The sequence below is a fragment of the Girardinichthys multiradiatus genome, chromosome 11 (assembly GCF_021462225.1).
Source record: "Girardinichthys multiradiatus isolate DD_20200921_A chromosome 11, DD_fGirMul_XY1, whole genome shotgun sequence".
Lineage (NCBI taxonomy): Eukaryota > Metazoa > Chordata > Actinopteri > Cyprinodontiformes > Goodeidae > Girardinichthys > Girardinichthys multiradiatus.
Genome location: NC_061804.1, coordinates 32,427,908 through 32,455,218, shown reverse-complemented (window position 1 = coordinate 32,455,218; position 27,311 = coordinate 32,427,908). Strand labels below are relative to the sequence as shown.

The 27,311-nt window shown below is 37.6% G+C and overlaps 1 protein-coding gene across 2 annotated transcripts; it reads right to left on the bottom strand.

Annotated features, from left to right (window-relative positions):
• Positions 1 to 5,393: 5,393 nt before the first annotated feature.
• On the bottom strand, positions 5,394 to 26,328 carry LOC124876536 (moesin-like). 2 transcript variants are annotated; one of them, XM_047379410.1, is made up of 13 exons: positions 26,010 to 26,328; positions 15,046 to 15,129; positions 13,311 to 13,406; positions 12,955 to 13,229; positions 12,781 to 12,864; positions 12,326 to 12,472; positions 11,207 to 11,303; positions 10,954 to 11,117; positions 10,634 to 10,764; positions 10,370 to 10,530; positions 10,185 to 10,277; positions 7,678 to 7,908; positions 5,394 to 6,246 (listed from the first exon to the last, which is right to left on the bottom strand). In XM_047379410.1, exons 1-13 carry the CDS (start codon positions 26,019 to 26,021, stop codon positions 6,082 to 6,084), a joined length of 1,740 nt encoding a protein of 579 aa, XP_047235366.1. In that variant the 5' UTR covers positions 26,022 to 26,328; the 3' UTR covers positions 5,394 to 6,081. The 2 variants fall into 2 exon arrangements, with proteins under 2 accessions (XP_047235366.1, XP_047235367.1); XM_047379411.1 differs by lacking the exons at positions 12,955 to 13,229; positions 13,311 to 13,406; positions 26,010 to 26,328 and having other exon boundaries at positions 15,046 to 15,104.
• Between the last annotated feature and the right edge of the window lie 983 nt (positions 26,329 to 27,311).

The window sequence follows — 27,311 nt, the reverse complement described above, 5'->3', positions numbered from 1 at the left end:
ACTAAGAGTCATACAAAATATTTCTTAGTTTGTCTTTACTTCCACCAACTGTTATTACTTTGTCATTGTGGTGAAGTGCAGAATACAGATTTGTGATAAAGAAAAGATATGATCTTAGGATTAAACTAAGGGAGGAGTATGAACAGTGTCTCATAGCTGTTTATGTTGTTAAAACTCAAAATGTATGCTTTTTCTAAATGATAATGAATGGCAAAAAAAATGTAAAGTCTTGAATTTACAGTCAAAGGTCTTGAGATCTCTCTTCTTAAAGCAGCTTTTTTCTACTTCCGGATTTAACATGTTAAAGAATTCCTGTCTTTTCCAGTGCATTTAAATAATTTAATTTCTGCTTATTTGACAAAATAATGTTTGGTGAACTTTAAAATGAAAGGTTGCAGAGAAGTTTTATATCTGAAAGTTTCATTAAGGCGGCATAAAACGTGAAGCAATCTAACAGTTGGTCTGAGTCCTTCTACTTAAAATGCTTCTCACTCTGTGAACTTGGTTCATACAATGCAGCTTATCTCTAAGTGGCAGTTCAGAGTGTTAACTATTTCAACACTCCTTCTGGGCCACTTATACCACAAATATAGGGGAAGTTCAAGAAAAAAAAAACACCTCGCTTTAGTATTCAGTTATTCAATTTCCTATTACAAAAACTCTAAATATCTTACGTAAAACATCAACCATGAGGCTACAGAACATTTTCTAGAAGTAGTTAATAATTTTAGGAGTAGTTATATTTTAATGTATAAAGAACTCTCTTTTACTTGGTTTTCTGCATTTTTCTGATAAAGTTTCAAATGTTGCACCCAGGCATGCAGTAGCTTGTGGCCCTGGAAAAAAAAACTGAAGACATACCCGCTTTCCGCAGTCTGCACTCACGTTTAAAGGTTCAAACTGTAAAGCAGAGAGTTTCTTATTTACCTCACCTGCCACTCACTGGGTTTGTTGTACATTTGAGTTTTGAGTCTGAACCTGACTGTTTCTAATGGGATTATTGTCACACTGCTGTGTGTGACATTTGTGGGAAAAAAATAGACTGAGAGATTTTTTTCAGACTGTGCTGTTTACAGAAACTATAGTTTGCAAGGCTTTTAAACAGGGGCGCAGGTATTGGTGGGTTCCTCTTCAGTTTAGTGGTTTATGTGTGTAAGTTTTAAACTTCAGCTTTACTTTCCAGTTAAACTTTAGACAATTAACTGCAAAGTTACATTTTTAGATTCATGTAAAACGTGGCAGCTACATTGGGTACAGCACTAATGTTTTAAATCAATCCTTTAATCCATTATATATGGCTTCCAGGCAGTCTGACTTACTTGTAAGCTTTTTAACTGGGTTGTTATCAGTAGTATTGAAGGCTTTCTAACACCCCTTTAAGTTGCTGTTTTCTATTCTGCCACATTTTCAATTCAATTCAATTCAGTTTTATTTATATAGCGCCAATTCACAACACACGTTGTCTCAAGGCACTTCACAACAGTCAGGTACATACATTCCTATTAATCCTAACAATTGAACAGTGCAGTCAGAGTTAGTTATTTATTCAAATTGGATAAAAAGTTTTTCTATCTAAGGAAACCCAGCAGATTGCATCCAGTCAGTGACTTGCAGCATTGCCTCCTCCCAGATGAGCATGTAGAGACAGTGGACAGTCACTGGTGTTGACTTAGCAACAAAAACCTCTTTCCTGACATCTTAAATTGAAAGAAACATATGTACAACATTGGTATTTTTATTTTAGTAGCCATGTTTTTTTTACTTTCATTTTGGTAGGGTCACAAACATCCAGCAACATTTTACTCCAAAACAGACATGGGCACAAATATGTATTAAACTTAGCTAATTACACAAAGGATTTTCTAAGAAAGTTCTCATTTTTGTAGTTTGGAATAGACTAAAAACATTTCATAGAACAACAAAATGGAAAAAAATTCTCCCAAAAAGTTAAGAAACTGTACACCTTTCTTTAATTAAGGCAACATCTTATACCCTTTTTCGGACCTACAATAATTTGTTGTTTTTTGCTATGTTTCCTTAAACATATTGCATGTTAAATGTATTGCTGAGCAGGTAAAAGGAAAATAATTCTCTATAAAATTGTTCTGTTTTTTTAATTGGAAAAAAATAAATTTTTGCCGCTGAGTAGGCCTACTTTCAACTTGGTGTTTTTGGCCTGCAGCGCAAATAGTTTGGCCACCACTGAGCTAGAGCGTTCTACAGGCTAGAGTATATCTTAAATTACACCATAGAAATATTTATCTTTCATGCATAAAAAATGCTCCTAGAATCAAGTGTTGTGACTAAATAAATATCAGCAAGCCACCAGTTTGTTATCAATATCCTGTCATAAAGATACATGTTCTTATTTTCAGTTGAATCTGTGATAAATACCAAATAAAGCGCAGTTCAACAGCCACAAATTGTTATTTCATCACCAAGGTGATTCCCAAAATCCCATTATCTTAAAATCGCTGAAAAATTTGAATGTTAACTGAAAGATCTTCTTCTGTGTTGTCCTATGTTTGCTATTCAATAGTCCTCATGTTGTCTGCAAATATGGTCTCATGGTCAAACACAAGGATTGACAGAAAGGCTTGAGAACTATACATCAAGACTACTTTGAAAGATTACAAAAAGTTATGGTTCATCAGAAAGACACCAAAAATGATGTAAAACCTTTGCAGATTACTGTAAATGTTAATTCAGTATAGCTTCGAACAGGAAGCGTCATTGTGCTGCCCTGTTTGTTGATCATCCGATGTAGTTGACCCTGGCTGTGAAGCTAAGCAAGTGATTTTGGTTTGAGTGATCAACACAAAAACGATACAGTATGAGTTTCAAAAGGTTTTAAAACTGTTCATTGCTCTGCTTTATGACCCTTTATGTTATTTTCTTTGGGAAAAACAAGTCAACAGCTAGAGTGCAAATTTTTGCAGATGACACGATACTTAATTTAATTGGCTCTGTACTCTGAAGCATGCTGTGCACTAGCTATTAACTGTATTGCTGTTTAGGGTGCATGTTAAGCATTTAGTAAAATGCTTGACAAAACAGGGTCTATCCTAACTTATTAGTCAGGACAAAGCTTGTTTAGGTTACATTTCTAATGTTCTTTGCAATTTTTTAATTATTTATAGGAATGTAGCTTGTTCTGCACTTTGTTGTTTATATTGTTGCTTTTTTGTTTTTAGAACAAATTTATTGTATAAATCACAACATGGTGTACTTTATTTTCTGGTTTCTTGGCACTGATTAGGCCCAAGAAGATAACAGCACTGGTATATTTTTATGTTAAAACGTTACTGGCTAAGCTCTCCTGAGATTTGGGCAAGCCTTAACACTGTCAAACATTTGCTATGATTTTTGATTTGTAGCTCTTGGCTTCTTTAGAATCCATTTTTTACATGGTTGAACTGGGTTATTATAGCTTATTCCTTGGTCATGGAATAGTCAAAATATTAAAGCTTTTGTTTCTCTAGGAGAGTTTTAAGTTATTTTAAAAACTTTTGTAACTAAAAGGTGCAACTTCTTAAAGTTGGACCTTGCCTCTTTATTATGATGACTGATTTGTTTCATTTTGTTTATGTATTTTGATGTTTATGTCATCTTTTAGCTTGTAACCTCTACTTGTTTTTTCCTAGGCCATTTCTCCCTCAAAATAAAGATGTTAATCTCAAAGGGGTTCCTGGAAACATGAAGATTAGTCAAATAAATAAAAAAATCAAATAACTTTTACATTAGTGGTACAGGTGTGATAAGATTGAAAAAATAATGCCATTATGGATCTCTCCGGGTACTCCGGCTTCCTCCCACAGTCCAAAAATATGACTGTAAGGTTAATTATTTTCTCTGCATTGCCTTTAGGTGTGAATGGGTGTGAGCATGGTTGTTTGTTCTGGGTGTTTCTGTGTTGCCCTGCGATGGATTGGCGACCTGTCCAGGGTGCACCCAGCCTCTCACCCCTAGACTGCTGGAGATAGGCACCAGCTACCCCGCGACGCTGTACAGAAGCAGCAGGTATAGAAAATGCATGGATGGATGAAAATGAGCCACCTTGTGGATGCAAGTGGAATTTGACATCACCATGCCAGAGATAGGGAAATGAAGAAAGACAGCACTTTCACAGAACTTTTATTAGTTGCTAAATACCAAAACCAGGGCAAAGCACTATGTCGTTTTACAATTGTTCAGATTTCCGTTGTTTCTCAAGACCAAATATCCTCAAAAGTAACATTTTCCAATTATTTTCTACAAGTCCATCAGACTGAACATACCTGAGAATGTTGCAGCTACACGAAGGTGTCAACAGCTACATTTGTATGACCTTTCTAATCTATCAAAATATAAAAGACAAGATTTCTCTGAAAGAATTCAGACTGTTTATGAAAATGCTTCTCAGATTTAAAAAAAAGATCACTGTGCAAAAGACATTCTGAAAATAAAGTTTTCTGAAACATTTATCACTAAAATACATTTTTGCACAAGTGTAAATATGTTTGTCAAAACGCCTATTTCTGAAAACAATTATACCATACATGGAATAAAATAAAACTTATTATCAAATTGCTTCAGAAAGAAGTTTTTCTTCAGTTTTATAGAAAATTATTTTGGCCTGGTTCAAATATCTGTTCATGGTGCAATCATCTGGCTTTAGAGACACACACCATCACACATCACCTTGTGCCATTAACTTGTGCTTTAACAAGCTCTGAATGCTGCTCATTTTAAACAAAGTTTACTATTGGCAAGTGTTTTTCGATGTACAAAAATTTCTAAAGTGTCAGACATAATTCATCACATCTGCACAATCTATACTATGACACACACAAAAGTAGTTAGATACATACAGCATATCAAAATATGCATGCAAAAGCAGAAAAGGAGACAGATTTTGTTTTGACTTTTTTAAGGTGAATTAAAATTTACCAGCGCATATCAGTTTTTTTGACTTTATGCATTTTGCCATTTTGAGAGAATAGTCTTATAACACACAGCTGAGAAGTTACAATAACCACACAAAAATGTCAACTATTGTTTTTTTATGTAAATGCATTTTAATGTTTGAAATCCTCTTTAAAAATGGAATTAACTCCAACTTTTTGAAGGTATGGTACAATACACTTCAAATGTAGTCATCTGTTAAAAACTTTGTAATTTCAAGAAAATCAGAAAAATGTGAGTGAAATTCAGACATGGCTGCATGAGGTCATATTTTAACCTTACCTTTTTTGTGTTTACATGCTATCTTGGCAATCTGAACATTGCTGCAAAGGAGTTTTATGTTGACCAATCAAATTTTGTCTGCACAGACATTAATTTGCAAAACAGGCATGTCTATGGAAATAGGCAAAAAAACATGTGAAAAAAAAGAGACAAAAACAGACCAAAAGTTTGAAATGATATTTAAATCTTTAATATCACATTGTGGGTCGGTTGTAAATACTGATGATTGATTTGAAATAGTTGGCAGACCTTGAATGCAGGCAAATAAGAAATTAAAGGAATCTGCAAAAACAAACAAATAAAAAATAATACTGCTTTATTATGCTTCTCATAGACACAGATACATACTGTGTATGTACTGAATGCATAACGGGGAGGAGAAGCCCTATGTAAGATAATAAAAATAAATCCAGCCTGATAAGAGGAACAGTTGCATGTAGACACCAAAAATATATCTGCAGACCAGAGTTTAAGCAGTGCCAAATTTATACCTTAATTCTATAAAATGGTGACAAAAATATAAAAAGAATCTAAAAGATCTTTGCTCAATAAGTCATAATAAAGGCATATGGCCATTGTTAATATGCTACACAAACCTGCTATCAGGAATGTAATACCAAAATACAGTATGTCCCTTTACAACCAGTGACTTGTCAGAAATTCTAATTTAGAAATAAAAACAGTTGGAATTTTCCACATCCATATTTCCACAATTTGCAGTGTTTTTGCAGCCAAGTCACGTTGTTGATCTGATTTTGTTTGCGTACAGAAAAAACAGCTTGAGTTAGGCAGGACTGCAGTCCAAGCAGCAGGGCCCGACGTGGGCGGGCCTTTTTGCGTCGCCCACCGATTGCATCACATGCATTCAAACTCGTCGATACGCTGTTTGGTGTTGCCTGACCGGATCTGTCTGAGGGTCTTGTACTTGTCTCGTCCCGCTTTCATGTTCTCTGCGTGGAGGATGTCGTTCACCGTCTTCTTGGTGTCGTCCCGGGCGTTGGCCAACTCTGAGCTCAGAGTCTGGAAAAAAATATTGAACACAGCAAAATATCACAATAAATTTAGAAGAAGTATCTTTTCTTTTGAACTAACATGATGTAACTAAAGTATCTGAAAATCTTTAACAGGAAATGTTTGTTACTATGATTAAAACACACATCTCTCACAAAAAGAGCCTTTAAAAACCACGCCTTCTAAAGTGAAAATGTACTACCATATATGGACCTAGCGTACGGAAAAGCACAAGTTCTATCGTTATAAACAGAAAAAGGATTGTTTTCTTGGCAAAAATGATCTTTTCAAGGGTAATATGTCCATTGAAGGTGTGGCAACTTATTGATAACAGAAAAATGGAGTGAACACTTTTTTTTCCCAAAGATCCTCAATGCAGGAAACATGGTGGAGCTTTGGCTTTGAGATAAGAACTCCAAGGCTGAGAGAGGAATAGCTCTAAGGGAGCAGCCAGACAACTGAGGGGATTGGTGGTGTTGTTTGTAAGCATAAAGTTTACCAGTGGAGGAAATGCATTGTTATATCATGCTTTCTACTTTTAGGTTTTTTCTGTATGTACAAAATGTATGCTTACGCTGAGTAGTGTGATTGTCCTTAGAATAAAGCTGTGACAGGTTACATTACACAAGTAAACAAGTAAAACACAGACTGAATATGTGTAGAAAAGTAAGTCTTAGCTGCTTCTACTCACTGCCACTATGTTCACATAACCACTGCATAGCTTTCTATAAGTGAGCTATTCTGGTTAGTGTTAATGCATGCCTGTACACATAATATTAATACTGATCAGAACTAGAGCAGAAATGTCAACCTAAATGCTACCAGAATTTATATTTTGGAAATTGCGATTTTTGTCACAAGCGGTGAGTCATTATCGTGGCGAACTGTAATCAGACTGGGCTGGCCATAGAAATCATTTTAATCAGTAGGCACGGTGCTGATTTGTTAGGTCTCCAAGCTACTGCTCTCAGACAACATTTCCCCTGACTTCATCTTCACTCACTGAAAAAAATGCCACATAAATCTTTGCCCTTTGCACTCCCATTAAAGCTGCAGACTTTTCTATTATTGCTATCTTCTCAGGTTGTTTGGTGTACTGGATGCAATGTCTACTACTCAGCAACTATCAGCTGCCTTCTTGGCTGCCTTGTCCTCGGTTTCTTACTTTGACGCTTTTGTATACATTTCTTGTCTATATGAAAACTATCTGAATATGGTCACCTACAAGCTTAAACACAATTAACAGTACAATTAGAAAAAAATGATGATTAATGCTTTTCAAATAACCTGTAAGAAAATTTTGCAACCGTTTACTGAACATTTTACATATTGAAACTGAGCAATTTCTGTATCTATTAAAATATGAATGTGAAAATGTCTAATAATTTGGTTGCATTTACACCTAACCTATATCATTGTGAGATATAAACCCGGCCTTACAAGTAGATGTTTCTGCAGACGTTCATTCTTCTCGGCCTCGGTCATTCGCTCCTCTTCGCTGCGGTCCTTGTACGTGGCCGCAGCCGTAAACTCGGCGCTAGCTTCGGCGCTGCTTTCGTCGTTCTCGTCATGTTCATTCTCGGCATTGAGAGGCTCTTGGATATGGGCCGCCATCACTTTGTTCTTAAGCTCTTCTTTGGTCTTCTCCAGGTCATCCTGGACCATGGTGGCCTGAGGATAACAAGAAATTAAAATGTGTAGAAGAGGACAGGGCTCAGTGTCATCATATTAATGTTAGGCCTGCTATAATGATTATTTATAGCCCCATAAAACAAACAGCAACAGGGTTTCCTTTCTCTTTGTCTATGTGTGCTTGTGTCTGTGAATGGGAGAATATCAAAGGAAAAAGGAATGTTTACGTGAGCTGATAGAGGTGCCAGCGACTAAAACTGCAATATATGTGAGCCAAAAAACGCACAACATGGAAACTTGGCGCAACGGTTCAGAAGTTAACAGGATTTCCACCACTTATAGAGAACAGTAGTCACACCGACTGGAAACCACCAACAGCCCTGGCTGGGCTTGTTTTTGATCATAATAAGAGCTGAGGGAAACCTAGATTAGTATAAGGAGATCGGAAAAGTATCAGTTTATTTTAATTTATTACAGACACTTTAACTTTTATTTACTTATTTTTAAACTTGCAAGTTGAGATTTGTTTGGGTGGGTGATATGCAGAGGAGTTTCATCTGTTTTCATTTTCTCTAAAGCAAGTTTAAAACCAGCTTAAAATAACTCCAAATGACAATAAACAATCACTAGGCAAGATGACAGCAATTTTCGGTTTTTGAAACACCACAATATTTCTTGTCAAATTGACATCCGTCTGATGAAGCGCTAGCAGGTTGCTGTTAGCGGGTGACTTCCTCTGCTGAAGTGTAAGCTAATATTATGAGCCCAAGATAATAAATGAGTGCTTTGAACTTAACACAATTTGTCTATTTTTGAGACTCATATTTTGAAGTAAGACACAAAGTAGTTCTTGAGTTGTACTGACCAAGTCGGCCAACGAGGACTTGTCATCTGGCTGGCTGACAACACTTTGTCACATTAGCATTAATAAAGCCATTTCTACTTTCAAATTGTGTATGTTTTGGTGGTTTGGGCAGGAAACGTTAACAACATAAGAATGGCTTTTAAACACGATAAGAATACACCCACTTGCTAACTGTTAGCTGCTAACAAAACTAAAGTTAGCATATGTATTAATGGCTTCAATTTCAGGTTTAAAGGGTTTTTCACAATTTTTAATAAGTCTGGACTGCACTTGATCTTCTTCAGATTATCTATACATCAACATATAAATTTAAAAAACACAGTTTGAGGTCAATGAAACCGATATGTATTTGTGACAAAATAAAAAAGGATTGGTTTCAAGGCTTCTTTAACAGTAGAATCAAATTAAAACTGTAATATAAGGACCAGACAAACGTGATCTGACTTTTTTTTACAGATTAAAAATTCGTATAAAATCCAACAATGGTTTGTGATTTGAGAGGCCCTGCAAAAATAAAGAATTAAATAGTTTTCCCAAATCATTAATATCCACTGAAAAAAAATAGCTGTTACGCACACTAATGAACACAGTTTGTATTATACCTTTTCTGTTTTGTCAAGTATATTTGTCCCCTCTGAAGAAATCAGAGGAGTAACAGAAAAATGTGTCAACTATCAACTATTTTAGGCAGCAGAATGCAGCTGCTGATTTAGTTTCATGCCTGCCTTTTCACCTCTCGCCACATGGTGGCTCTAGAGGACATCTTTTTTTTGCTCAATGGTAAGAGGCATCGAAGGAGGAAAAGGAGCTGTTTGTTAGGCTTATCATTGTACATATAGGAATGTCATTATTAAACATTTAACACATTTAAAAAGGAAAAGATGTGTGGTTCTTTGCTGACCATCTCAGCCAGGACACAAATCTGACTGTAGGCAGGCTGCACAATCACTTCCAAGCCAGACTGATTAAAACTATGTGGAATAACGTTAGTTAGTGTACTGTTCAAATGACTCAACAGTTCCTGGAAAAGACATTGCTCTTGTGGTGGGTACTAATGCTTCTCCTTACCATCACACACTGTTACCTTAGAGTCTTTTAGCTAATAAGAGACTAGATCTCTCATCTTTGGCAAAACAGAAACATGACATCTTTCCACTATAGTGATGTGAAACATGGACTCATCTGAGCACAGAAGATGTTATGTTATTGGTGTCAAATGTTGTTGGAATGTAAAATTCAAAGCTTTTTAAAGGGCGACTTGCCACGCCAAAGATTGGGGGAGAGGTTCTCTTTAGACCTGGTTCTGGATTGGTGTCAGAAAATATGTGAATTGATGGGTTACCATGTAAGCTGCCTCTAAAAGCTAAATGAGCATTTTGTTTTTTTATATTTATTGTGCAACCAATGAAGTCAAATGTGCATAAAAGCAATATACAAATTTGGGCCACACCTTCTGCTGCCACTCTATCGCCTCATCTTCCTTCTTCTTCTTAGCATCCTCCAGAAGAGAGATCTTTGAAGTCAATTCAGCCAGCTCTGTGGCCTGAAAGAAAATGAAAAATCTTGTATTTTCCACTAACTGAAAATATTAAGACAATTTTTAGACATCGTACCACCATATCTGTTCCAACTGACCAGGTGTTCTTGGTTCTTCATCTGGTTCTCTGACTGCTGCAGCAGCGCCATCTTGGCATCCTCAGCTCCCTTCAGCTCAGCCTCCAGACGTTCGGCATCCTCCTGAGAACGCTTCCTCTCCTGCTCCAGCTCTAGAGCCCTCTGAGTCTGCTCCTCCAGCTCTGTGCACACAAACAAAATTAAAGGTAACTCCCATGTAAAACAAACATGACTTGACTGATTATAGTACAACAGGTTTTACTTGGTTGCCGAAATGTTACCCACCTTGTTGGGCTCTTCTGGTCTGATCCTCAATCTGCTTTAATCTCTCCATCAGCTCCTCTTTCTCTTTTTCAATCTTTTCCTTCTCTTTTTCTGCAACCTCTCTTTTCCTCTTTTCATTCTCTAACAGAGCTCTAAGGGAAACAGGAGAAGGTATGTCAAATTTTCACCATAGTTTTATTTCCTTAAATACTTATGTATGATGAAGAAAATTCCCACATGGACCAAGATCCAGGGCCTCACTAAGCGCAATTTTTATAACAAATAAACTGTTTAATTATGAATTTATGTTGTCCAATTCTACAATATCTGTTCCTTCGTACCTCTCCATCTTTTTGTGGTTCTTCTCCTCCCGAGCCTGGGCCTTCATCTGCTGTACCTCAATGGTGTCGGGCTTACGGCGCCGCATATACAGCTCGTGGTTGCCCATACACAGAGCCAGAATGCGCTTGTTGATGCGCAGTCTCGGAGCGTAGAATACAAAATCCTACAGTTTACATACAGTTAAAGATTTTAATTAGAAGTCAAATGTAGAAATTAAAAAAATCAAAAGATGTTTGGTAGACTTAAACATACTGGGGCTTTCTTGTCAATTGGTTTAATGACAAACTTCTTGTCATTGAAGGAAATGTTCCTTATTTCACTCCAAGGAAATCCAATTTTGGGCGTCATTCTGTTGAAGGTGAAAAAACTAAAATTAGCACTGGAAGAAAAAACTGCACAAGAGAACAGAAAGATAGAATTGGTCTATTTATTGGCTTACAGCGCATTTAAAATATAGTTAGCCTTAAGGAAGACAGCCCTTTCCTTAGTGGAAGAGGTTAAACCACAAAAAATAGTTTTACAGTTTGAATGCATCAAATGGCGAGTCCTTCAAGGTGTTATGTTGGGCCCTAAACTTTATATAAACGCACTTTACTGAGTGCACCAAAAATTATGGTTTGTGAAATGTTTAATCTTTAGAATACACTTAGTGATGAGATGTTTATACAACTATTATAGACTATTTACTCACAAAGGTTTTAGGTGGAATGTGAGAAGAAATAAAATACATGTATAGGACCCTCCACATTTATTTGTTGTACAAATTCAACACTTACTACTCCACACCCCCATTACTATAATAAAACTATAATATAATAATATAATTAAAAAAAATAACTAAAGCATTTAAGTTATACTTTATTTAAATGCATTAGTGTGTAGTAAGGGTTGATAAGTAAGCCATTACTTTCTGTTTCCCTGGGGTAAAACAATTATCTGACATTAAAACCCAATTCTCTTTACAGAATTGGAAAGACATTGTCATTCTAGAAAGCTGAATGTAAAATGATCTTAATAGGTCCAGAAATTATCATAAACCTGTGAGGTTTCCTTGTGTTCTCCAAGCTTGAGAAATGTCTCATGTACTCAAAATACAGACTGAATTCTTCTACATTTTACAGAGAGGTGAGAGATGGTACTGCCTCCATAAGAAAATGTATTTATTGTTAGGTCTTTTACACAACTTTGCCTGGGGTAAGTGTGTAGACATGGTTAAGTTACATTTTTGGCTATTATTCTTTTTTTTTGCAATGATTCTACCTGATAAGATTACCTGAAAACATCAGATATAATGTATGTAAAATTATTCGACCTGCTCCTTTTTAAACAAATAAAGCCCAAACCAAGAGGCAAACTTGTGAAATGACTTACTTGTCATTTTGTTCATAAATGTTGAGACCCAGAGCGTCCACTCCGAGCCACAGATCAGTTCCTTTCTTATTCTTGATGTTGAAGTAGTTGACTCCATACATCTCCAGGTCCTGGGCGATTTTCAGGTACTCCATCATGGACTCCTCTCTGTGGACAAATGAGGGTTAGCTCTTCTTCACGCTTCAGAGACTCATTGAGAAGCTCACAGGGCCAAAAGGTCTGGGTTTAAAAGGAAGCTCTGTAAACTGCCTGACCCTGATCAGCAAACTGAGCTTAAGCTAGCATGCTCCAGTTATACGTAAATAAATACAGGTCACATTTTTACTGTAGCTGAACAGACTTAACCCACTCTCCTTTTTATTGACCAATCATGCAAGGAGCAATCATGGTGAAATAATGTGTAAAAGAATGTCTTTAAACTGCATTTGGTAAAAGCTGAAGCAAGCATGAATTACCTCATCATGCTTTTGTGTTCTTCATGCCACACTTGAATCCTCTCCTCCCATTGCTCCTTGTTGAGTTTATGCTGATCCAGAACTCTGGGAACACAAAACTCTCGTGCGTCATTCAGAGCACTAACATAAACAGCCAGATTGATGTTATGACTGAGAAAAAAAACCCTGCCTTACCTCTGAGGGAGCAGATTTTCACTGTTCAGGTAGCCTGACGTGTGCAGTTCCTTGTTGTAGTCACCGAACTTAGCCTGCACGGAGTAGGAGGCCAGGAGCACCGCAGTCTCTGGGGGGCAGTAGATGTCGTCGTTTAGGATGGCCTCCTTCACCTGCAGGAAGAAGAGCCGCTGTGTGGCATCCTGGATCAGCTCCTCCGTAACGTCCTCAGGGAAGAACTTTCCACGGAACTTGAAAAGCAGCGGGTTTTCCTTCCTGACATCCTGGGCTGTCACCTAAAATAAAAGACAAGATCAGAAGTGGAGGGTTTGCCTCTGAGGTTACCATACAGGGTAGTATGAAAAAAAAGAGCTCACCTTCTTATTGAGCTTCAGCCAAGTAGAGAAACCCTTTGTATCCTGGTATTGGAGTCCGAAGTACCAAACCTCTCTCAGTCCAATGGTCTTTACCACCTTAAACATCAAAAAAGGGAAAATCAGTCGACACAAACAAGGTTTCTGGTTGGGATAACCTGTTACTGTGTGATCCTTCTCTTAATGTTCTAGTTTCCTCCCACATGTAAAAAAAAGGCATGCATTTAGGAATCTAGACGTGGTGAATATCACATTTTCCACTGAGTTCAACTAAGGAATGCAGACAAGCACATGACACGTTGAACCTTGAAACAAATGGGCTACAGCTGCAGAAGACCACCCCAGCTACCACTGCTGTCAGCTATAAACAAAAAAAGTGAGGCTACAATGCACACAGGACTACCAAACTTAAACAACAGGAGACTGAAGGAAGGAAGGTTGTGTCTCAATATCAGCTGCATCATTCAGACAGTAGGGTTAGTGTTTGCTGTAACAGCATGGAAGCATTGATAGATTCTGTCTTGATCAATGGTTCAGGCCACTGGTGGTGTAATGGTGTGGACCTCTTGCTACCAACTAAAAACATTGTATAAACACCACAGCCTGATTGTTGCTGAAAATGTCCATCCCTTTTTTACCACAGTTGTCCAAATCTTCTTATGGTTACCTCCAGCAGGATAATGCACTGTGTCACAAAGCCCAAACCATCTCAAACTGGTTTCTTGAATGTGTTCTTTGAACGCCAAAGGCTTCCACACTCACCAGATCTCAGTCCAACAGAGCACATTTGGAACATGGTGGATCAGATCTATGCCATGACAAATTAAAGCACTACAAGCAAGATGTACCTTATAATGTGGCCAATGGATTTAGCCACATGAATGTTTTTTCTGTGATTTAATATTTCTTGCTGGAAACTAGGGATGCACCGATATAAAGATTCAGGCCGATACTGATATCTGGTATTCTGGTAATTTCATCACCATCACTGCCACATGCCCAAACAAATACGACATGGCCAACCCCCTCCCCCTCCAGAAACACATACACAAACAGCAACAAGATGGTACTAATGTCTGTTATTAATATCGGCCCAGTTTTACTTATCGGACCGACACCGATATGTTAAGAAATTACTAAAATCGACCAATACCGATGTCATGGCCGATATATCGTGCATCCCTACTGGAAACATCTAAGAACCAAGTATGTGTATCGTCAGTCACTGAGAGCCACAGATATTCCCATCTCTCAATATACTTTAGTCTTGTAAAACAAAATGCATTATTTGATTTTCTAGATTTTCTCTGTGTTAAACATTATTATCTGTCTGTCTGGTTTTAAAGCACTTTTATCTGAAAAACAAATAAAAAATATTGCATTTGTCATGTTATTGTGTGATGTTTGGTTTAGGCTGCAATAAGTCATTTAAAAGAAAAGCTTTTAATCCTATTTTGTATGGTTAGCCAAATAATTTCAAAAAATCAAGATTGCAATCAGTAGATTGCTGGAAATAAAAATAGCCACCGCTATCATCACTGTGATAACTACACCACCATGGAAAATAAAAAGCAGCCTCACAACTGCTGTCTCACAGCTTTAGTTTTAGATGTGACTTAATTAATAATACCGGGACAAACAACTCTAACCACTCATGTATTAACATCAGGGAAAAGTAAGCCAGTTAGTTCGTGAGTATAGGTTCTCTGTGCTGGTCATAAGAAGAGGTTTATCATACCTGGTCAAAGAGCTGCTTCCCTGTTGTGTTGGGCTGAATGGCAAACTCCAGTTCAGCATCCATCGTGGTAACTCGCACACTCGTCTGCATGAAAAAAGAAAATACAAGAAAAAAAAAATCAACCTTTTATGTAGACACAGATAACAGACATCATAATTGACAGATTTAAAGCGTTTTACTCATATCTCAAAGCTGACTGAGATTCTTAGTATAAGAACAGGTAGGACAGCGAGTGACGATGTTAAGAGCTAAGACGTATCATGTCCTGCCCAGTATGTTGGCATTTTTAAAAACGTATTAGCCTTGAATAAATTGTATTTTATGAAACACTGTTAAATTGTGTTTGTACTGGGATAAAGAGTTACTTTGTTGCTTTTGCTGTTATGTCACAGTCTCTTTGTTTGCCATACGTAGTGGTCGCTGGACCATTTTAAGCTGAGATAATCATCTAATCTAGTAATAATGTAATATAATAATTATTAGCTGAGTTAATCAGAAAATAGGTCTAACTCCATTGTCACGGCAGCCAATCTAAGTATTCAGCATGATCAGGTGAGTGAACTGTCAACAATCCAGACAGAGCATCTGCATAGCGTAGCAAGAGATAGATAGATAATCTTTTTACCTATCATTGCTATTTTGCCATTTCATATTATGTGTTTAGATATGGTGCCTTATTTTCTTAAAGCCACACAGAGCCAGCCCAAGGAACAAGTGGCACATGCGGCTGCATAGGGACCCTCACATTTCATAGGACAAACACATAAAAAGAACTGTTCCGTCAACTTACTAGATTAAATAAAGAGAAAATCAAATCCATTTATACAAAATAAAACACTAAAAGTGTTATCTAATGCAGGCAAGATAACTTTTCAAAAGAAATCTGAAAACTTCCTTCCAGGAATTCATTGTTGGCTCAGTGGTTAAATTTAAAACTAATTGTGGTGAACAAAGAATGCATAAATTCCTGGTGAATGATCAGTTTAACTGGAAGTGGGCACCCATTTAAAAGGTACCTAGTGCCCGGTACAACCTTGAGACGGCTCTGAGGCCATGCTTTCTTGACACCATAGAATCCCAAGGCTGATGTGCAACAGTGTGATGGAGGTATAACTAAATAAAAAAGATAACGGATTTCTATATTTATCACATCAACGGTTTAAAATTTCCATTAGAAACTCTGCAAATCTGAGAACGTTCAAAAATCTTTTTATAAAGCTGTGTACTCCTGGACATAGAAATGATACATTTTTTCAAAACAATACGTTTTAGAAGAAGCTGACAACACAGAGAAAAAAACTGCAACCATATAATTTAGCAAACCTTCTAAATATGCTGAGTCTTAAAACAACACAAGGTAGTTGAAATGAGGCCGCCACCTCCATATTCTTTCCGTATTGTTCTTTGACTGAAAATGAGTAGAATTCAGTGCCTCGTGGATCCACACTGCACTGACAAACGTTGCCAGTCTGGCTCGGTCTCACTGAAGAACTTATCTACAGGAAGTAACCACATCCTCTGGAGGCTAGGCCGTGTGAGGCAAGACGGCTAAACACTGATCTCTCATGAGAGTCGTCTACATCCTGTCATGTATCAACAAAACCTGCGCGCCGCTAAACTCTCTGCTCTTTTAAAGCAGTGCATGAGCACAGTTATTACTGAAAAGTGGGGTTGATTATCTCTTCGGGTAGAAAACTCAATAGTTTAGAGAAATTTTTCTATATCAAATGATTGTGTCGACAGTTGAGTGCATGTATTTAATCTTTTAGTATCACTCAAAAAAGGTAATCCAGAGTTAAAAATGATTATGTGGTTAGTAAGCTGACTAGGCAGGAATCTGTTACTGTTAGGGAAGATTTGAACAGCAGCATGCATGCCTATTGGGAAATAACTGTGCAGACAGAGGCCCACGCCTGCCATGAACAACAATGGTGTGCACTATTTCCCAGTTGCTGGGCCTCGATTAGAGTTGCGTTCTTTCCCAGTCATGTCAGCAAGACCCCATTTTACTGCTCAGGACACTTTCCCCTCTGCCACTTCCTGTCATCTGCTGTAGTTAAGACTTCACACTGAAACCTTTAAGCTGAGCCTATACTCAGCTACAACACAGCAAGATGGAGTCATTAATTTGTAGAAAAGCTAACCAATACCTCCTTAATGCGGCTGAACAACTTTTTTTTGTTTTTGTTTAGTGCAAATAATAATTCAGCTCACCACCACCCTGATGGCGACCGAGTAGTTTCATTTCCGGAGTCAGAATGGTTAATCTTGCATGAAAAAGGAACTATGCTTCTAAATTTTCTGCCTGCTTTGGGTGTGTCTCTTATGGCCTGAACTCAAAAACACTTCAGAGGCTATTATTAACCCTCAGTTGGAAAAAAACCCCACCCTCAGATCCATGTGCTAGGTTTCTATGGCTTCTTTTTAAATGTCCATGGAAACAAATAAAGTTGTAATTGATCATTAGTGGCTTCATTATTGCATGTGTAGCTGTTCTTAAGGTTCCTAAAGGGCAACAACCTGAAAATGCTGTATTTGAACAGAATTGGTTGATTTTTTTTAGATTTGATTGTAGAATTCAAACATTTTACATTACAGAAATGATATACAGGAACGATTCGATTTCTAATCCCTACAGACACAATAAACCAGTTTCCTAAACAAATTATTTAGCAGGTTATGTCGAAAAGACTGAATGTTGGGCGATTAATTCCCTTTAATAGCGCTGTTTGCTGCCCTGCATTGAAAGCCTTATAGATTGTCACAGCGGAAACACCCCCTATTTCCTTAGCCAGATCCCTATACGGTACAAATGATCGCTGTTAGTGCCAAAACATTCACACACAAAAAACATAAAACGCAAATGAAAGCAACTGACTTACAAATATAACCTGAAGCTACATGAAATGTCAGGCCTCTAATGAAAACTCTGGACATAATAAAGATTTTTTGCAGACTATAATTTAAAGGACTAAATTTAAGATTTTGATTTTAAGATTTCAAGAACCAGAAGAAACCTTGATTTAAAAACAGACAACAGATTTTTCTGTATATTTGCTCCTAGCTGCATACCACTGGCAGCATTTGGCTCATTGCTGGTTAAATTTTTATATTGGCTCTTATTAGCTAAAATTAAAAACAATACCGAAAACAACTAAACAACTGCATATTTATACAGCCTAAATTGTAGCCACATTACAAAAAGCAATAAAAAAATCCAGCAACTTTTAAAGCCATAGTTCATGGGGGCTACTTTTCAAATTTCCTGTGGCAGCTAGCTGTGCTGCAGTGCTAATGCTAGCTTGTATTCGTATTAAGAGAAGTAACAAGAGAAGTCTCAATTTCAGCTTCAGCTAACATTTCTGTTAGCATCTATGTGTTTTCAAGCTATGCTAATGGCTAACATGCTAAGGTGTACAGAATGAAAATAATAATAATGTATAAAATTCACCTGCACTTGTTAGGGCTGAAATCTAATTTCATGATTGTGATACAGATAGTTAGGAATTTTATACTTCTGTCAATTTTTATTACCCTCATTGTATGGCGTCACAAAAAACCACACGTTTTTGCAGAGCAACTTCTATTCATTGGAAGGTAACAGAAAATAACTGTAAATCATTGTTTATAAATTTAAAAAAGAGAAGTTGAAATAATAAACAAAACTATCAACGACAAAAAACAGGAGTCCACACAAACTGTGATTAGTAGCATGGTTTTAGCGACAATAACACTGTCACATCAGCACCCAAAAAACTACAGCAAACATCAAATCGGATTCCTTTAGGCCTATCCAATTGTAATACATGGCAGATATTCTCTGCAGAGTCTAAAAATGCTGTTGGAATGATGAGGTTCTGATAGCAGGAGGAGGACCATGAATGAGTCAAGTTCATGTGAAGGTGAACAGTGGAAAAAACCTCTCGTCACGCTGCCAGGAAGTAGAAGCAAAACTACCAAAAGAAACCGGACGATTTAAAGATGCAGAGCAGAGCAAAAACTCTGATGGAAGATGTTTTTTGATTGAACAGTCTATCTACAAAGATCCATTCAAATCTTTCACAAAAAACACTCTGAAGATTAAAATTTATGGTTCACTCTTGATATCTCTGGATTCAATGTTGGCTGCAAAGCATTCTCACTGTGTGGTTCACAACCACAACCCTTTGAACTCATGCCAAGCCAACAAATAAGATAACAATAAGTGCCTTTGGAAAACCAGAAAAAACCAATCCGTTCACCGACTGCAGTGAAATTCATGTGACTGACGCTTCTTTCGGGTCACATAGCAGCATGTCCTCAACACTGAGTCTGAAATGCATGAACTTCTGACGGGTGGAAAATATGGGTCATTTCGTGCCTGAGTCAGGCCATCTGTAACAGTCACACAAGGTCGACCTGACCCCAGCAACTCCTTAACAATAGGATTACTTGTAAAACAGATAGACCACTTTATTTCAGCTTAACTAAAAATGTGAATTTCTTATTTCATTCAGTCAGGTGGAATGGTTATTTTAAAATGGGAGCACAGCTCAACCAGGAAGTGGAAGTTATATGAAGTCATAGAAGTGAGCAACAAAATTACAATTTAGATCAGAGCTGGTACAATCATTAATTTCAGCATTTGCAGCAAACAATTAGAGAAAACTACTGATGTAAAACACTATTTATTATATTTTCAGTTAAAACATCAATCAAATTACTGTAGTACCTTATGTTGATTAGTCTTACATCTGATGACTACGCTTAAACTAAAACAGGTCGATAAGAGAAAAGGATGAGGTTTCTGTCAAAGCAACAGACCACACAACAATACAACTGCTGTAAAATGACACAAGCACTATAAAACTGAACTTTTGCTTATAACAAAAACTCAACTCCCAGTGTATCTGTTGTCCATCTGGCAACGTGTTACTGTAGAGATGTGCTGGTGACCGCAGTCAATGCCATTCAGCTTGACTAGCCCTAACCGCCCAAAACGTAAAAATACAATGTTTTTCTGATAAGTGAACGCACCATACCAATGTGCTAACTGTTTGCTCTAACAACATCACTCTGAAGAGTCACACTTAGCTATTTTCAATATCACTGAGAGTTTAATGAAGTCAGAGGAAGCACTAAAGGTGTAAAAAGCAATGTATTAGCAAAATGTGGTTTCTGTCAATACATGTCAGCGGTTTATTCAGGCTGCTACAACAGAAAGCTGGACAGAAATAGGTACTGGTCATGCCACTGCAACTTCATACACCTGCAGTTTTTTCCCCCACCTTTTTCATATATTAAAAGAAGTTGCCGAGTCACAACTTCAACAGATACCACAAAGGCTGAATGCATTACGGCAGATATCCGCTGTTTTATCCATTTGAATTTTCTTCTATAATCTGTCTGTCATGGAACATGCAGAGTTTTGGAAATCTCAGAGATGAAGTAAGGGTCTGCATTTTCTAAAGAATATGCATACCCACTGATGTTCCCAGTAAGTAATGCTAACTGGAGGTGTGCGATGATCGTATCATTTCTCATTGTAAGGGGAAAGAATTACCATAATTAGAAATGGTGTAATAATAATGTTTGCAAACCCCAAATAGACAATCCATCCATCCATCCATAGATAATCCCTCCTGCAACTTCTGGGTCTTCCCCGGAGTCTCATCCCAGTAGGACGGGCTTGGAAAACTTTCAAAGGGATGTGCCCAGGAGGCATCCTGATCAGATGCCTGAACCACCTCAACTGACTTCTTTTTGATGAGAAGGTTTCAGCAGCTGTACTTCAAGCTCTCCCCAGAACACGGTTTTCTCTTAGTTTTAAATGGGTAAATCCCTGTTTTACAGTGACTGCTCTCTCACACAGTGTGACGCCGCCTGTGTTCCTAACATAAATGACCAGTGCTGTTCTTATATCTTCCTGTGTTGTAGAGAAACATCTAAATGGGCTAAAATTAGCATCAACACTTCACAGCTTTTCCAAAAATCTGAGATTGGAAATTGAATGTAAAACTCTGACCGGTGGATCCCTACATTTAGTTGTTTACAAATTGATGATGTAAAAAATAAAACTCCTTAGTACCTAATTTTATCCTGTGATTTTAATAGCATTCAAATTCTTTGCCTTTGCTGAAGGAACTGTTACAGTTATAAAGGGTGTGTATGTGTTCTCAGTTCTACATTTTCAACACATTTTTAATAGTTTCTACCTACTCCACCTCCTAAATCTTGCTTAATTTTGTACATTATCAGCAGCACCAGTTGTCAGAAACACCAGTTCCTAGTTGGATTGTGCCAAAACGTAACTGCTTTACTTTAGCAGCTAAGGGTTGTTAGAAAAAAAACCTCATACTCATCTACCTTCATTTTATGTCATTATCCATATACTGAACATAGCTTACTGATGCTGATGTCATTTTTTGTGGCGGAGTTTCATAACATGATGTACCAGAAACCCTTATTGTAAAGAGCCCTAAATAATAACATAATAATGTCACGTGTCACTGCAACATCTATGAGACTCTCCAGTAGCAGTTTATTTATTGTACGGCAAGGCACTGAGAGCACTTCAGCTAAAAACAAACATGACTTGTTTTGAATAAAACAGCTGCTTTAAAAAAAGTAAACATAATCATATAAAACTGTACTTACTCTCTGAAATGTGATGTTCTCACGGCTTCCCAGCAAAAAATATAAACCAGGCTATTTGTGTAAACACTCCCCAGCTTTTGATTATATTTTGTCCACCAATTTTGCTTCTACCCTGTCCTAATCTCCTCAGCTATGTGCACTACAGACCCATTTAATCTCCTGCTTGCATACCTCCAGCTCTTTCCATTCACCATGTTGCCATAGACACACTTGTTAAAGGTCTGGGTGCTTCAAAAAGAAGCAAACTTCTTCTGTCCTGATTTCTACATAAGGGCTTAAAATGGTAAGTTATGCTCAGGCTCCGTGTTATAATAACAATAAAAGTGGTTCTGTGTTTCTATATGGAGGATATTACGGATCAAACATCAACTTATCAGGTAGAAGAATAAGAAAGCATACTACTGATTTTTTTTTTTTTATTTATTTTTTTTTTATTAGCTGAGCTCTTAAGCATTAAAAGGTCTTTTTTAATATTTATGTAAAATTAGTAAAAATGTGAATCAGAGTTCCTTAACTCTAATTTAGTACAATAGTTACTCAACAGCATTAAGTATCCCTTTAGGGCAGTCGCTGTAATAAAATACAGCTAAATTAGGTCATAAAATTTGATAAAGTAGGAATGCAGGAACTTTTGTACTTGTTGCACTGTAATACTACAATCTAAAGTGGGGCCTGGCAACTGAAGACGACGCAGGGGTAAGCAGGGTGGAGAACAGCCAGACCGTGATGTGAAAGTCCATATAAGGCTGCAGGCGAGGAAATTACCAGAAAGGAACTGATGTAAGTGCAGAAACCTTGAGTCACAACATCACTTCCTTGGGAAATTGAAGCACGACCAGGAGCAGTCCAGCAAAGAAAAAATTTATCCTATTTTGAAACATTTCGCTTTTCTAAAGTTACTTAAACACTGAGTTTAGTAAAACACAAATGGGATCTGAACTACTACAGCACCAAATTAACATGCATTTTTTTCAGTTGAGAGCATAGCTTTCTCTAGCTTCAGGACATCTGCTAAATTATATGCATCTAACTTCCCTTTCTTCATTCACTTTGTCAGGCCAATATTTACATGCTGGTTTCACTGAGTTTCACAAAAAGCAGACAGACGTAGGAGTTAAATCCCCTCTTCATGTTGATTTCACTGCATCTGCACAAATGGAACTCAAACCCCCCCACCCCTAGTTTTAATAAAACCACAAAGCCAAACGACTCTTTAATTTAGGAAAATCCCACTGCTTCCTCTTCTGTCCTGCGCTAGTTTCCGCTTTTTGCCTCTTTATTGCACACACCCTACAGCTTCTGCATGACAGCAGAACTTTCTCTGTGCTCATGAACTGAGAGTGACTCTCAAATAGCCACTGTTGTACCTGCACATAAAGAGTGACACTAGGTAAAGGGTAACAATACCTGACAGGAAATAAGTAAAGACGTGTGAAAAGAGTTTCTTCTGTGTGTGGTACAGAAAATATGAACGTTAAGGTTGAGAAAGAACTCACACAAATCCAGTTTGATTCAAATAAATAAAGGACCGCTTCAAAAATATACAGTTTTGAGCGCAGTAATTTTCTTTTGTTAAGTATTAATATGCTTATTTACTGACAAAAGGCATTAATAACTCATATGTATCCGTTTTTTACAGCTTAAGCACAGATAGATAAAAATAAGTGTGCAGAGCTGATGTCAGAGGCAACAACGCCTAACATTTTATTCTGGGTGCCAAATAGAAAAAAAACGTGGAGGAAGTTCTAGCAGAAACAATGCTACAGGAAGAGAGCAGGTACAGTAATTGGAGTTATTTGTACTGAAGTTCTGCTTGGAAATGTTCCACATGTTTATTTTATGAAACTGAGTGAGAAACGGGGCATTTAAAACTTCTAAAAGTATTGGCTTTATGCATGGGCCAGTTACCGGTATCAATTTATAACAAGATTTTAACAGTTATGGTTTCAATACCACTTACATTTTCCGCTATAGTATTTTTATGCTTTAAAGTCATTTCAATGAGATGATGGAGGAAGTGCAGGCTTATGGAAAACAGAGTGACACAGCTCTCCCATCCTCCACCTGTTGCTGCTTACTGCCGGTTAAATGGCTGAAATAAGGCTACTATACTTCTCTTCAAGACAAGTCCATAAGCTACGAATGGCAAGTCTGTAAAGCAGCGGAATGCAGGCTAGCTATCAAGGCTGATACCCCAACTCATTAACCAGCTGATATCACCTTATTATACTTGTGTCACTCTAAAAAGAGCAGATCAACATAAAGGTGTGATATGCTGCACAACTACGAACTATCTTATATTTTTCTTTAGTCTCCAGATAAAGACAACTAAATTAAATAAAATCAGTTGAATTGTGTTATACACTTTTGTTTTTGCGTTAACACTGTTATAACATAGTCTTTTTACTCAAGCTTATCATACACTGAGAATCTCCTACTGGCCCGAGCATAGGTGAAAGAAAATGGCTGACTGTATGAGGACTTTTCCTGGGCCAGTAAGAGATTTTCAAGGTATAACAACCTGCAGTAAAACTAGCAGGGTTCACCATATCAAAGTGTTTACTTAAAGATTTAACACAAAAATGTAGAAGATGATATATCTGCTTTTAGGGGAAAAGCAACAGTTATTTCAGCTGCTGCTAAAATCTAAGTTATTATAATGAACAATATATTATAATGAGCTTATCGCACAGAATATTACATTTCTCTTCATGGTTTTTATAGAGTAACACAAGTAGAACAGCTGATACCAGCAGGTTAATTAGTTGGGCTGTCTGCTTCAGTACAGTCTCTAGTCACCTCCTAGAACACCTGTAGCTTGCCAACTTGGTGCCACTCATAATATTAGCTTTCTTGTAAGCAAGAGAGAACTGTAGTAGCCTTCATTTAGCCAGCGAACTAACAGTGTGCAACAACATGTGAGGGACGGCAGCATTACTCTATGCTCTGTACAGCTGTACAAAAAAAACTCACTTCGTCACTTTCTCCAGCATCTCATTAAAAGCTCTCTAAACTGTAGGCACGGTATGATGGAAATTTTTTGCGCTTTTGAACCAGTTACCTTTTTAACTGTCGGTATACTTTGAATCCGGCAACCACCCAATGAAGTATGTTTGAGCTTTCTTTCGGCCAGTTTACCAGCAGTGTACAGAAACAAGTGGGGGATGGACAGATACGCCACTTTGTGTTCCATACAGCAGAAGAAGAAACTCTGGTCACTCCTGCACTTTCTCTACCATCTCATTAAGCTGCAGGAACCTTAAGATGGAAAATGTTAGTGGTTCTGAAACTGTAACTTCTCTGGATCTTTATTTGACTTGATTCAGGAAACCGACCTATGCCCAATTCGAACTATCCTATCATGTATAATTCACTATCATGAACTGGAATATTAAGAGTGAAGTCTCAATTTTCCTGTAGGCTGATCATCTTTATCTCATTGGTCATGTTTTTTACGAGCAGTAAGTTCGTTCTTAAGTCTGACTGTCAATATGAATATTTTAGTCCAACGCCTTTTATTTTCATAATTAAAGTATTTTTTTTAACGAAACAAGACCAACAGTTGAAATGGATCAGGTGCCATGATGGCATAGATTGGATGTGTTAGAAACCACATTAAGCTGTGTCAGCCAGTGACGAGCAGGCATTGTCATTGTGGTGGCCCCCCTTGCTTTTCTTTGTCCAGAACATGACCAGCACCAACACAGATTTCAGGGCTCAAGTTCCTCAGTCTCAGCTCATCATTCACACCTTTGATTGTCTCGTTTCCCAACCCAAAACATATGTAAGCTCGCCTTTTAGTCGCCCCGGATTTTGGGCAGCACAGCTGGCCTGAGTGACAGTTCAAATCCCTCCTTGTTGGAGCCAACTAAATAAAGAGGCCTTGGAAAAAGAAGGGCTAGCTCAGCACAGCTCGGCTCGGCTCGGCTCGCTACGGCAGCAGGCCACACTTCCGCTGAAGCCCCACTGAAAACAAAGCTGAATATCTGGGTCTGTGTGCGCGGAGGTGAGTTTACAGTGAGGTGTTTTGATGAAGTTTGAAGAGCAAACGGCGAACTGAAGGGATTAATTTTAAGGCGCTAATTTTAGGGAGCCGACGGGGCAGCAGCGCGCAAGCGCACACACGTTTAACGGACAGCAGCGCAGACAGCGACCCTCCGCTGAGTTTCAAAGGATGCTATAAAACACCTCTAACTTCCCACTAACTCACTTCTGTGTGAACGCGGATTATCAGTTTAAAACGGGTTCTCACATTGTTTGAGAAAAGAACAAACCAGAAAGATGAGAAAATTAAGATATTCCAATATTTTTGTTGTGTTCGCTCTTACCGTTTTCGGCATCTTTCCGGTCTTTTACCTCCTGCACAGATTTTCCTTAAAACTTCTTAATTCGGCTGGCTAGTCTAGAAAACTTTTTCCCATCAGAACAACGGCACCAACTAAACGCCCTCCCGGGTTGGGGATACTTCTAGCTAAACTACGAAACGCTTTTTTCCCCCTTTTCTTTTCAAAGCTGCGCTCCAGGGAAGGTTTCTCTTTGTTTCGCGTTTAAGTAAAGCGAACTGGGAGCTTGATTTCCTGCTAACGGTACCCCTGCTGCAAAGAAAAAACCACACCCAGAGCGATGACAGGACAGCAGCCAGCCAGACAGAGGCTCAGAGAGAGGGCTCAGGCCAGCGGCTGACTCCGCCTGCGGCAGCCGCATCATCATGACTGTACACCGGTTCTAGATTTTAAAAAAAAGGAAGAAAAAAAAAAGTTGCTCAGGATTCACTTTTAGGTTGCGTCAGATAAGAATTTGAAGAAATTACAGGGGTGTAGACGTGTGGGCTACTGTTAATGCAGGGGCGGTGTTATTATCTTAAAACATTGGGGGGCTGAGCCCGGTTCTGATTTTCTTATATTTTTATGAGCAGCATCTTAAAAATTATTTTAAATTGTCTTATATTAGTAAACAGAATATTTTCTCTTACTATTTGACTTTAAATTAAACTAAACCTCTTCTGTCAGAAGCTTTCAAAGCCATAAAATAATCATCTGAGCTTTCCCCTTTTGTTCAGACAGTTATCTTTGCAGGTAAAGTTCCGACTTTGAAGAAAGTAATGAAGAACAATTCTCCCAAGTAAGCCTAACATAAATTATGTTTATTTGGCTTTTTTATTGTAAGAAGGCGCCACCTAAAACACGCTGCTTGCTTTTGTGACACCATGGAAAGTCTAAAGATATCAGGGAGAGAATTATTGACCTCTGCAAGTCCGGTTCATCGTTCAGTACAATTTCCAGCTACCTGAAGGTTCCACTTTCTACAGTTCAAACAATTATACATAAGTATAAGCAACATGTCCAGCTCTAAATAATATGATAAAATTCTTGATACACTAATATAATTTTACATACCCTATGAATTAATCATTCATTCATTTCATACTCATGTGTAACCATTTCCCTCCTACCTCTATTTTGTACCTGTGAACAGACCATTCTGGGCAAAAGTCATCAACAACAGCATATCAGTTTATTTTACAAGTGTTTTTATATGTTTTAATGAATTATAGAGATAAATAATTGCTTTTAAAATCTCATCTATAATTTAAATTAGCCTTACATTATTCTCTAAAGAGTTTTTATTAC